The 13,220-nt window shown below is 41.8% G+C and overlaps 1 protein-coding gene across 1 annotated transcript; it reads left to right on the top strand.

The window, feature by feature from the left end:
• Window positions 1–10,188: 10,188 nt before the first annotated feature.
• Window positions 10,189–10,742, top strand: LOC130712812 (uncharacterized protein At4g04775-like). The gene is made up of 2 exons (XM_057562625.1): window positions 10,189–10,362; window positions 10,437–10,742. Exons 1-2 carry the CDS (start codon window positions 10,189–10,191, stop codon window positions 10,740–10,742), a joined length of 480 nt encoding a protein of 159 aa, XP_057418608.1.
• Window positions 10,743–13,220: the final 2,478 nt, after the last annotated feature.

Here is a 13,220-nt window from a genome sequence, read left to right as displayed (position 1 = left end):
AATTCCATCCAGCGTCGTTGCCTCATGTTCAACTCCTTCTGGTCGAACAAGTACTTCAAGCTCTTGTGATCACTGAATATGGTGAAATTGCATCCATATAAGTGATGTCTCCAGATCTTCAACGAAAATACAATAGCAGCGAGTTCTAAGTCATGAGTCGGATAGTTCTTCTCATGAGTCTTCAGTTGTCGTGAAGCATAAGCCACCACCTTCCGATGCTGCATCAGCACACATCCCAAACCTTGATGCGAAGCATCACAGTACACTTCGTACGGTTCCTCTGGTTGCGGTAAGACGAGTACAGGTGACGTCGTCAAACGTTCCTTCATTGTCTGAAAGCTAATTTCGCACGCTTCGGTCCATGCAAAAGGTTGATCCTTCCTCGTAAGTTGAGTCAAGGGTCCAACGATCTTGGCGAAATTCTCGATGAAGCGACGATAGTATCCCGCCAAACCGACAAAACTCCTGATCTCAGTCACGGTCTTTGGCCGTTCCCATGACAACACAGTCTCTACCTTTGCTGGGTCCACAACTATACCTTCTTTTGAGATCACATGGCCCAAGAATTTTACCTCTTCGAGCCAAAATTCACACTTAGAAGGGTTGGCGTACAGCTTTGTCTCTCTCAACACTTGTAAAACCTGGCGCAAGTGCCCTTCATGATCTTCAGCATTCTTTGAGTAGATCAGAATGTCGTCGATAAACACCACGACGAATCGATCCAAGAACGGATGGAAGGTCCTGTTCATGTAATCCATGAAAATGGCAGGTGCGTTTGTCACCCCAAATGGCATCACTAGATATTCATAATGTCCGTAACGAGTTCTGAATGCCGTCTTCTGAATATCCTCAGTCTTTACTCTGATCTGATGGTAACCCGACTTCAGGTCTATCTTTGAGAATATCGCAGCTCCTCGTAGTTGATCCATCAAATCATCAATTCTAGGTAGCGGGTACCTATTCTTGACGGTCACCTTGTTCAGTTGTCGATAGTCGACACAAAGTCTAGATTTCCCATCCTTCTTCTTCACCAATAAGACGGGTGCTCCCCAAGGTGAAACGCTTGGTCGGATAAATCCCTTCGACAGAAGATCCTCAAGTTGAGTCTTCAACTCCACCAATTCCGCAGGTGCCATCCGATATGGTGCAATCGAAATCGGTCCTGTTCCCGGTACGATGTCAATAGCAAACTCAATGTCGCGTACCGGCGGCAAACCAGGTACATCGTCAGGAAAAACATCCGCGAAGTCTCTCACAACTGGAATATTACTCACTTCCGGATTTCCTTTACTCTCCAAGTTTAACAAAACTGAATACTCTTGAGATCCTTCATTCAGAGAGACGCTAATATGATTGGCGGATAGATACTCGGAAAGATCCGAGTCAGGAAATACCACTCTCTTTCGGCTGCAGTCCAGAAGACAATGATAGTGGGACAACCAGTCCATCCCTAGGATAACATCTAGGTTCTTGAGAGTTAGGCACACTAGGTTAGCATGGTAAACTTTATCCCTATAGGTTACTGGGCAATACATGCATGCAGTATTGGCAAGCAGAGTTTTGGCAGGTGTGGTAACTATAAGATCGAAACTCAAAGCAGTAACGGGAAGTTTTAATCTAGTAGCACATTCTCTAGAGATAAAAGAGTGCGTTGCTTCGGAATCGAAAAGTACAGTTAGGGGATTACCGTCAATCTCGCAGCCTCCCCTGATCAGACCATCAACTCCTTCAGCTTCTTCACCATCCATGGTGTAGACTCTTGCCTTAGCAGCAGGACGCTTCCCACGAGCAGTGTTGACAGCTGGTTCTGTCTTGGGTGCTCTGCATTGACCAGCAGTATGCCCCAACTTGTTACAGTTAAAGCATTTGGGCCTCATATCAGTACAAGCATTGGCATAGTGCCCAGGCTGCCCACATCTGTAACAGGTCATCTCCCTGTTCACAGTCTGACCTCCAGAACCTCCAGCAGTACCCACCATGGGCCTATAAGATCCTGAAGCAATCCCTCTACCAGCAGGTCGTTGATACGGCCTCCTGCTCTGAAATCTCCCTCTGCCTTGAAAATTTTGAGAGCCCGACCTCATCGGCCCTCCTGCTCCAACACGGTTCAGTCTCTTGTTCTTCATTATCTCCACTTCCGTGGCTTTCTCAACCAAGGTCTGGAAGCGAGTGATTCCCAGCGGTTTCACCGAGTCCTCAATATCGGGCCTCAGCCCATTCACAAAGCGTTTGCACATGTAAGGTTCATCGACCCCATTGCGGAAGAATCGAAAGTGCTTGGCCAACGATTCCAGCTTGGCAGCATATTCCGGGATGGACATGCTGCCCTGACGAAGTGTCAGAAATTGTGACTCACGCTCGTCACGAGCACTATCTGGAAAATACTTCTCCAGAAAAGCAGCACGAAACGAAACCCAGTTCACTTCCAAGTTGTTTGCTTCCATCATTCCTCTGGCGCCTCTCCACCAGTACTCAGCATCACCCAACAGTAGAAAGGTTGACATTCCCACCTTGGCTCCCTCAGCAGTTTGTAATACACCGAAGATCTTCTCAATCTCCTGGATCCAGAGATCCGCTTTGTCCGGGTCAGTACCCCCCGAGAACTTAGGTGGATCCTGTCTCCTGAAGTCATTCAGGCCTCTGTTCTGGTCCAGTGTCACTTCCCTCTGGCGTTGGTGCTGATCACGTGCCTCCTCAGCAGCACGCCTCATAGCATTATCGTTTGCCTGTGCAGTCACAGCTTGGGCCATAGTGGCCATCATCTTAGCTAATTGGTTAGCGTTCACCATGTTCTGCTAAATCAAACAAACAGTTAGTGCTCATCATAAGATAGCATCTAATATAACTATACAATATGATTAAGCAATAACTTCAAGCAATTCTAAGCGAAAAATCGCTTGGCAGACAATCAATTTTTTACTCTTTGCAGAGTCACACAACCTAGCACAGAAGACCTATTCCCCAAAGACTCCCAAAAGACTCGACTAAGCTATGATACCACAGTGTAACACCCTGGTTTCGGTGGCGTCACTTTAGTAACCAAAAGAATAACTTAAGCGGAAAAACGTGAATTTTTTTTTCCGATAATAAAATGAAAGACTGAAAGAAAATAAACTCCTCAACAAAAGATAAAAGGAAACTGATATACATCTACATATATATACATGCCCAGCTAGTACCAACCACATCGCGAGTAACCTCAAGCGACGGGTGACAGAAGAAAGTAACGCCCGAAGGCAATATGTACAAACCAAGGTAAACCTGTGTCCGCAACACCATACCTCAAAACTGAGAACAAATTGGCCCAGTGGCCTAAGGAAAGACCTCCTAAGTCCAACCAGCTCTCTGTGATCTTCATAAGAAAACCACACAAAAAGCTACCGGCAGGAAACTACCCTGTACCAAAACTGAAAGCATGACGGTCAGAGCATCGACACTACTCCTACACTAATCCTAACTCGAGGAGCCCACACTAACACTCGATCCTACATGCTAGCGCGGTCGTCGTCCGAATCTGCATCTAGGACGACTAGGTCGACATACACAACACTACCCTCTCTGTCCACCCTGATGCGCTCCTGCACTGGCCTCTCGGGCTCGGGGCCCGGAACAAGATCCTCGATGACAGCAGCAGCAGACGGACTGGACTCCGTCGAAGTCCCACCCACTGGCACCTCCTCAGAGGGGTCCTCATCATCCGAAGATGATGGTGGTGGTGGGGGTCCTCCCAAGCCGGGTCCACAATGCACACCAGGCGGCAAGTTGAAGCTCACTATGTGTCTCCTCATCACCCCCTCCGTCAAGCGTCCGAATCGGTCAACACGGTCCTCCATGATCCGACCGGTGTAGGTCGCACGGTGGCCTATGGGGTCGACCACCCATGCACCTGGGTCGTCCTGATCAAGCATCTCGTACCTGGTCCCCCCCGAGGGGCTGACCATCGTGAACCAATCCGCCATACTCATCTGACAAATGGCGTAGTCCGCCCAAACACACACAGCAGACGCGAGGGTCAACTCCAAAGAATTATATAAATAATAAAACCAGATATATATAGGATAATAATTATTAGCCTCCCAGGCTTATAAGTTTAGGGATAACATCCTAGGGTTGCATATATCACAATGAATATGAAAGAATCATAATAACAATTAGCATGCCTCAAATAGGATTAACAAGTACCAATCACACTCAGCAACTAAGTCAGTATGTATGTTGCATGAAATGCAATGCTGGGTAACAAAATGCATTCCGGAAGAAGGATGGACATCAACGAGACGGCCCTAACACCAGCCACGGTGGGTACCTTCCTGCTCGCGTGTCTCTTACACCACACAAAAGTAGTCAGATCAGCAGTGAACCCGTAGGTCTGCCATTCCGTCTGCTACTAAGGACCACCGTAGTGTCCTAAATATGGAAATCCGGGTCTTATGACCATTTTGGAATCCACCGAGGTCCGGTATTACGCCGTGTATTAACCTCAAAATGAGTGCATGAATGCAAGTGATTAGCCAAACAACGTCTCCGACCTCACCCGACATGTCGCCACGTGTTCTAAATAACTTAAGGTCTCTAAAAGAATACCCTAAGGTAAATGTCGATTCTGCGACAAAATGAATTAATCAAAAGAAGAAAGAATGTACTTTGGAACTCATGGTTCCCGGCTAAACTTTAGATAGCCAACCAATATACTGCTCATCGAGCGAAAAGTACGAATGTACTTGGAAACTTATAGTCTCCGGCTAAACTTTAGATAGCCAAACAATAACCTGCTCATCGAGCAAAAGAGTATCAACATACTCAGAAACTTGTAAATTCCTCAAAGCTTGGACTCGAAGACACTTCTCACATTTTCAAAACTAATACTCAAGCTCTACGCTCTTATCTAAGGTTGTTATCATTGTTCAAGGGTGTTAGAGATTAATTAATGTCTTATGAATTTTCCTTGAGAAAATAGGTTTCGTTTAGTCTTATAACATTCCTATGAGTTTCAGGGATCCCATAATCCCAAATAATTTCTGAGAAGGTCTCGGTCCATCAAAACATAACAAGGTCCGAACTCCGTTCGTCCTTTCAACTCCCTAAAAAATCTCATAAAAATTCGGCATGACTTGCCCGCAATCCTCACTCCTCAGAATCACAGTTATGAGTGGAATAACATAAAACAGCTCAATCAATAACCATAAACAGCATATTCCAACACATCCTAGATTAACCATTTAGCACATAACATGTGAATCATTTAGCACACAATATCATGGCATCAAGTACTCAACAAGATCGGCCGAAGCCTCAGAAATCATTTCAGACATTTAGCAAGTAAGTGCATAACACATAAATCAAGTCGAATTCGTCGACACCTAAGCATTATCTAGTAATTCAGAGAGTAGCCCTCACCGGTGGGTCTTCCAGCTTCCTCCTCACAGTGTCCTTCACGCTCTTCTCCTTGATCTCCAGGAATCTCCTCAAAAGAACCTTAAGCAAAAATCACAGAAATCAACACCAAGAGTCAGAAACTCAGCAATCAAAGAGCCCTAGGGTTACACGGTACACTACAAACTCCGTGGTACGACAATCTAACGCATTAAGACAAGTTTTTCGAAAAATCAGATTCTCCCCCCCCTTGACATAGCTCTCGGCCACTTCCCTTAATTGGGAGGGTCGATTTTTCTTCGATCAAACTTGGTTCCTAGGTTAACATAAGCCGTAACTAAGACGATTCTAAGCTCGGAAAAATTTTCGGATCGAAAACTGATATAGGGGTAGTTTGGTCATTATTTTTAGCTCAGAATTTCAAAACTGGATTTTTGAAAAACAAATTGGATGGAGACGTCCACAACGACGTTTATGACGACAAATCCTACTAGCACTAAGCCAAGTCGATAGATTTCAGCTTAAAGGTTGCGACTTTACCGAAAAATGGGTATTTAATGCAAAAATTGATCCCGGCGGCATTTCGTCGACATCTGACAAAATCTAATCCGCAGAACACGCTCAGAAGCATGCAGGGAAGAAGTTTAGACGCTGAAATCAGCTTATTTGAACAGTTTTTCAAAAAGCTCAAAACTTTGAGCACTGAAAGACATAGAAGAAGTCGACAGAAATGACGATCAGAAGAGAGATGTAGTTTACCTACCTCAAGGTCTTCGATTAGCAACGATCGGTGAAGCAAACGGGCAAGAAACGACGAAGATCCGGATCCTTTCTCTCTCTCTTGGTGCTCGCGGGTTTGGGGAGGGAAATGGGTAGTTTTTTGCAAAAAATCTAATTTTTCAAGCTATTTATAGGTTTTGGAAAATGCGGAAAAATGATTTTTTCGCGATTCCGATTTTTCCTGCGCGTTCCTCTGCGAATTCTAAGATAGGTTCTGGCGACAGAATTCCAGAACTCAAAACAGGATTCTTGGAATTAAATCAAACGATACAAAGTCGGTGTGAGCCGGTTTAAGTCGGTTTATCCCGAAAAACTACTTTTTGCAGTGATCGTCGGATGAGAAAACTTCCTTCTGAAGAAAGATTAGGAATAACGAGAGAAATAGGAGAACGCGGGTGGAATCTTCATTTGAAGCTCCGAATAGAAAAAGTCTTCATCGTCTGTCGATCTTTAGGTTTCTCGAACTATCAGGGATTCCGTTTCGGCAAACTTCCGAGAATTGGAATTTGACGTTCGTACTTTCCAGGTTTCCGCGTCGAACCACTTGTTTAAGGACGAAAAAGAGGAATTCTAACATTTCTCTGAAGATTTTTGGAATTAGTTTCCATCGTGTCCTAAAGTGTAAATTAACTATTCACTAATACCTTTGACCTAGGATTAGGCGTAGGTTAATCGTGCGATAACTCTTATCGGTTTTTCGATAAATTCCTGGACTTTTCCTGAACCTTTTTCCTTCACAAATTTATCTTAATCAAATAAACTATTTTATTTTATTCACTTATCCAAAGCTTTAAAACTTAGGCCTTACATGGGATCCCCAACTAATTATGTAATCCACTGCAGCTTGCACTGCCAGTAACTCAACAAGGAAAACACTATACCAACTCAGATCCCCAAGATTATGACTAAAACCTCCTGACCACAAACCGGCTGCATAACGAAACACCCACTACAATTCTCAACTTTGAAGAACACTCAACTTTGAAGAACATCTTGTTAAAATATGTTTTCACTTTTTCTTTTGAAAATCACATCTTAAAAATTGTGCTTATAAAAAAAATCTTAAAAATTGTTTTTACGAAGAGTTTTTAATTAAGAAAACTGATACAAGCCTTTAATTCAAATTTGGGAATCTCGTTCCCAACCTCTGCTTGTATTGTCAGCTTTTGTTTTCCACGTTTAGGTATTGGCCGGTGGTCCTTTCTTTCTAAACAGAAAAAGTAACAATAATCAATCACAAATCAAATTAAGTACACAAATGAATGAATGCTTATCCAAAAAAAAAGTACACAAATGAACGCCGAAAAGGATTGCTCGCGTGCTCAACCTTTTTTTTCCCACTGCATGTTCACTTGTTTAATGTGATTCATGATATGTTATACTTAATGTGATTCATATGGCATACTTAAGTGACCTTTATAGTGCAATATTTCGACAAAACTAAATCAAGGGTTTGACTATTTAAATAGTAGTTGTAATACTTATACACATCTCATGGGATACATGTTATATAAATTATATACCCCAAATTAAATGGAACGAGAAAGATTAAGAAAAATTAAAATTTTAGCAGCACCAATTAATGCTGCAGTCATACAACAATCGTCAATTATTAAAAAAAAATAAAGGAAGCAATTCATAGTACTTGCGAGATTTATAAATGTTGTTGTTGTCTGTAGTTGAATTGACACCACCATGAACTTTGTTGGGAAGTTGAGTGGCAGCATGTTGCATCAGCCATCAGCGGCACAGTATTCATCCATGGCTCACGAAATTATGCATTGCTTGATAAAGGAGGGAAAATGAGAAGAGAGAATGTAAATAGAAAGAAAAAACATGAAATACAGTAGATTTTTATAGATTATTTTGTATGATATTATATAGTAGAAAGTGAAGCAAAAGAACGATGTGAAAAAAATATTGTGTTAAAGGGCAATTGTGACCTCATTATACATAGAAGTAAATCAAGTAAGTAAGTCAAGTAACAACTTCAACGACAAGCCCAAGGAAGTAGGCAGCAAAAACGTGAAGATTTTCTTTTTAGTACATCGGAAACTTAAAAAACCACAAAAGAAAGCTATAAGGCTAATAAATCGAACTCTAGTCAAGATGAGATTAAGCTCAGGAGGAGGATCCTCCAGACAAAGGTAGGCACACTGACGATCCGAACCCAAACTAGTGAGACAATCTACTGCATCATTCGCAGTCCGAGAAACATGGACAAGGTTAATTGAGTGAGAAATTATGTTTCTCCGTACTAAACAAAATAAAAAAAAATTACATTTATACCAAAAAAGGTGTTACTTTGAAATGAAATTAATTGGTTATTTATTCTAAAAGAAAAAGTGTTATTTGTATTTTATAAGAAAGTGTTAGAAGTCTCACATTGCCTAGAGATATGATCAATTAAGTGTTTATAAATGGTAGAGCAACCCTTAACTCTTGAGCTAGCTTTTGGGTTGAGTTAGGCCTCCCTAATTCTAATATGGTATCAGACCTATCCTAGCTAGATCCATTTGTTGTGGAGGAGACCTCCCATATTTGGGCCACCCGTTGATGTTCATTCCACGCTCCAGATGTCCGACCCTAGGCGTGAGGGGTGTGTTAGATGTCCCACATTGGCTAGAGATATGGTCAATCAAGTGTTTATAAAGGATAGAGTAACTCTTAACTCTTGAACTAGATTTTGGGTTCAGTTAGGTCTCCCTAATTCTAACAGAAAGTCTCTCATGTGAGAATGATTTTCAATCATTAGATTAAAATAAACAGATCATATTTAAATTAAACGCATAAGTGCCTCACGTGCCTCATTTTCCTAATCCATGTGTCTTGTAAAATGTAAGTCTAATCATCCATCTTTCTGGAAAATCCACTTCTCATGCCTTCTGAAACACAATTGTCACTTGTTCTCGAAACTCACTTCTCATTCTCCATGACGTTCCTGTGTTCAAGTTGTGTCGTGTCATCGCCACAATTGTTCATCGAGCAACGCCGCAATCATCCAACTTGATGTACATTTGGGAGATAAAGATGAAGGATGTAGGTTATGAAGTTGTGCTGGGTTTGAAGGTAGGGGAAGAGTCACAATCAACAAATCCAACATCACCATTAAACTCCATGCTAACATATTAAAATTTGGGTTAATATCACCGCATGCAAGCCCCACCAAGAAGGAGATGAAGGAGGAGAAAGATCCAGATCTGAAGATTTAAGATTCCATAAATTTAAGATCTTCTCTTAAAGATCCAGATCCAAAGCTTGTCACTCTAGATCTCTCATTAAGCTGCTCACGAATATCTCTTTAAATTTTAACTCTAAGAAGAGGAACTGAGAAGTAAAAAGACGGAGAAAAGAATATCAAGTAGGATGGTGGTTGAAGGGAGATCAAGTCGACTGGTTATGGATTTTGGTCATGGTTGGGTTCTGGCTTGTATTTGGAAGAGAAAATAGAGGAGTTGGAGGTGGGTTTGAACGGAAGGAATGGTGGAGCACAGCTTGGTCGTGGATGGGGTTGGCGATGATGCAAAGGATGGTGGTTGTGGCTTTTTCCTTTAGGGTGGTGCTGCTGGTGGGTTTGGGGAGAGTTATGAGTCGTGGGAGACAGATAGGGTGGTGGTGGTGGCTTGAGGGTTTAGATTCTGGAGATTTTAATGGTTCTTTGTAGGAAGATGATGAAGGATTGAAAATTAGTGTTGGTTAGGTTAGTGTTAAGCTAGATTAATTTGGAGGTATATTAGTGTTGGCAAATACTAATTATGTGTGAAATTGTTTCAATCCTAATCCAAGTACACCTAATGTAAACCTAAATTCATGCTACTTAACATCTGAATTCCCAAATCCCCAATTCATGTCTTAGGGTTCTTGAGTTTTCCCCAAATTCGAGCTTCTTCCCCAAATTCGAGCTTCTCTCCCCAAATTCGAGCTTTTCTTTTCATCATCCCAGCATCTTCATCATCACATTTATCATTGTGTGTGCTAATCGTACATCATCATCACATTCGACCCTTTATCTTCATCCTCCACGAATCTGACATGATGGGTAAGGCTACATCTTCTGGTTCTGGTTCCGCCTCCGCTTCCGGTGGTCGTTCTTCCGCTGCTGCCATTATGCGTCGTGGATTCTGTGACTGTGGAGAAAGGGTTCTTTACTTGACCTCCCACAGTGACGCGAACCCAGGAAGGAAGTTCTGGAGGTGCAGAAATTGGAAGGTATGTAATCAATCATCGTTTAACACTTGCATAGTATTGTTCCTTGTTGACACTTTTCTCGATTTCATTTGCAGTCACCACCTGAGTGTGGGTTTTTTTTGTGGGATGATGAATATGCGTTTGAAGGAGCAAATACCAGAGCTGTAGTTGAACTGACCAGAACATTGCGTGAATTGGATGTGATGAAGAATAAACTGGAAGAGAGCAAGAAGACCTTGGAGGAGTGTAAGATGAACTTAGAGGATTTGAGGAGGAAGAATGATAAGGTTCAGAGGAAGCTTGAGTATGAAATGATGAAGAAGAATATGGCTATTGTTTGTGTTATTCTGTCATGGTTTTGGTTTGTGTTTATGTCAGGAAAACTTAATGTTGCTGTGTAGGTAGTTGAAAGCCAGGGATGTAATATTGAAGGATGATGAAAAATTGAAAGGAATTGAAGTTGGTTGTTGGATACAACCTAAATGTATCTCTGTTTTCATTAATGTATGAGACTTTTGTTTACAATTATCTCACATATCTCCTTTTTTTCTTGCTTTGCTTTTGGTTCTAGTAAAAGACAGCACAAAAGTGAAAGATTCTTGCACTGACAAAATAGAATAGACATATAACAAAATTGAGAATCTCAACTATTCATGTACTGACAAAATTCAAAAGTGAAGGGAAATGGTCCACTTGGTTAATATTGTCAACAAAAGCACATGAATAATCCATGGAAATGACAATCTCAATGATCCTTGTGGTCCAGCCACTATCAAACAACAACAACAAGCATTAAAGAAAGGGAAATGGTCATGGCCTAAGTGGTCCACAATACATAAAGTATATCAAAATATGCACCCCATGTGCAGGATTAAACTATTACAACCATTTAAAGACTCTAGATCTATTCCTTTTCTCTAACTATCAGCAACTCTTTTTCCTTTCTTGAGGTGTTTTTTTCCTCTCTGACCAGAACCTTCAGCAGCAGCTTGTGTGACACGTTCAACATGGACTTGACTTCCAAGATTGTTTGCAGCAAGGCCCTCCACCCAGGCTGGCTCAGAAGCTTGTTCTGTGACACTAAGCTGCATAAAAGAAAATGAAAATTTAAGGATGCAGAAGCTCAGAAGAGAGGTATGTATCCCGATAAACATTATAGATTTGAGTAGAATTATTACCCTTTGAGTTTGGTCTTGAGCAGGGGTTGAGGTTTTGTTCTTTGAAGGTCCTCTAGCTCTTTTAGTCCTCTTGACTTGTCCAGAAGCTTCAGCAGCATCAGTACCTTGATCCTGTGTGAAACTTGTCTGCATTCAAGAATAAGAATATCAAAGCTCCATAACAACAGCTCAAAGGTATGTCTATGTAAATTTAGATCTGGGCAAGATTTATACAATCTGAGATTGTTCTTCAGCAGGGGCAGGGGTATTTTTCTTAGAAGCTCCCCTTTTATTCTTTCTCACCTACACACAAGGCTACAACTCAATTAATTGTACAATAAAAAATGGAACTTCAATGATAATGGATAGATCTGTGCAGGTTACTTACATTGGAATTTATCTGAGTAGGATCAAGCACTTGACTACCACTTGCATCTCCCTCAACAATAGTGTTTTCACTGTTAGCATTGACCTGTATGCAGGTAAAACACAAAGATGATTGAATTAGTTTATCCTTTCATGATTGTATGTAAAAAAGATAGAAGGAGAGTTGGTAATTTTACCCTGTCAGCAGATTGTCTTCTAGGTCTAGCAGCAGCCTGATTGCTACTTTCAGGGACATGGGAATCTGGGGAGACCACTGGATTCCTGCAGCTTCTTGAATTATGCCCAAACTGCCCACACCTACTGCATTTATTCCTGGCCACACCTCTGCGTAACCTTGTCTGATTGTCAGTTGTATCTTCATGTGGATCTCTCCTCCTTAGCTTCTTAGGTTTCCCTGGGGCTCTCTTGTACAAAGGAGGCAGGATGTAAGGATCATTGGTTGTTGGCCAAAGTTTTTGACCATTAATGGGTGTGATGACATGGCCATAAGTTGCCATATAGGCTTCCCTCCTGTAGTATGGATGGACAAAGTCTTCTGGCCTTTGTGAACTGTGTGAAATGGCAGCAACTGCGTGCCTACAGGGGGTACCCACCAATTCCCAGAAGTTACAACTGCAAGTGTGCTCAGCCAGATTAACAACAAACTGGTCTTGGCTGACCATGTGCTTGACCTCATACTTATCTTCACCACAACGTGTAGCAACCCAGTATCTCACCATTTCAATCTCATGCTCCAATCTTTTCAATGGCTTTGGCATGACTTCCCCCTTATACTTCTCCAACTTTTCATTCATTGTAGCAAACCTCCCCATAATGTAACTTCTGATCCAATCCACCATTGTCAGAACTGGCTTATCCCTGGCCAACAATATGGTAGCATTAAATGACTCCGACAGATTATTCATCAACACATCATATTTTGGATAAAATGTGAATGCATGCTTGCACCAAGCCCTTGTAGGAATCTGCATCAGCCAAGTGTATGCTTCTGGATGCAATGCCTGCAACTCCATCATCTTTTCAGTCCATAGCTGGTGATAGGTTGCCTTTGCAGCAGCCATCATGAGGTTCCTTATGACTACCCCTCCTCCAAACTTCTTTTTAAAGTTGGCATACAAATGCCTAAGACAGAATCTGTGTTCTACTCCTCCCATGAGGTCATCAAAAACAGTTAGCAAACCCTGCAAAATTTAGGACACTTCATAAATGGGTTCAACAAGGAAATTAGTGAAATGGACAGTTAGTGAAATTGACATTTTACCTTCTGTTGATCAGAAATGAATATCCACCTCCTATCTGCCCCAATGTCATCTAATAAAATTTCAAGGAACTATC

Source organism: Lotus japonicus, chromosome 4, assembly GCF_012489685.1.
Source record: "Lotus japonicus ecotype B-129 chromosome 4, LjGifu_v1.2".
Taxonomy (NCBI): domain Eukaryota; kingdom Viridiplantae; phylum Streptophyta; class Magnoliopsida; order Fabales; family Fabaceae; genus Lotus; species Lotus japonicus.
The sequence above is the reverse complement of the archived record's forward strand: the minus strand, read 5'-3'. Positions and strand labels throughout refer to the sequence as shown.

Coding starts and splice junctions, on each gene's coding strand:
- LOC130712812 (XM_057562625.1), top strand. CDS start 10,189: ATGGGTAAGGCTACATCTTCTGGTTCTGGTTCCGCCTCCGCTTCCGGT. Junction 10,363..10,436: donor GGAGGTGCAGAAATTGGAAG/GTATGTAATCAA, acceptor TTTCATTTGCAG/TCACCACCTGAGTGTGGGTT.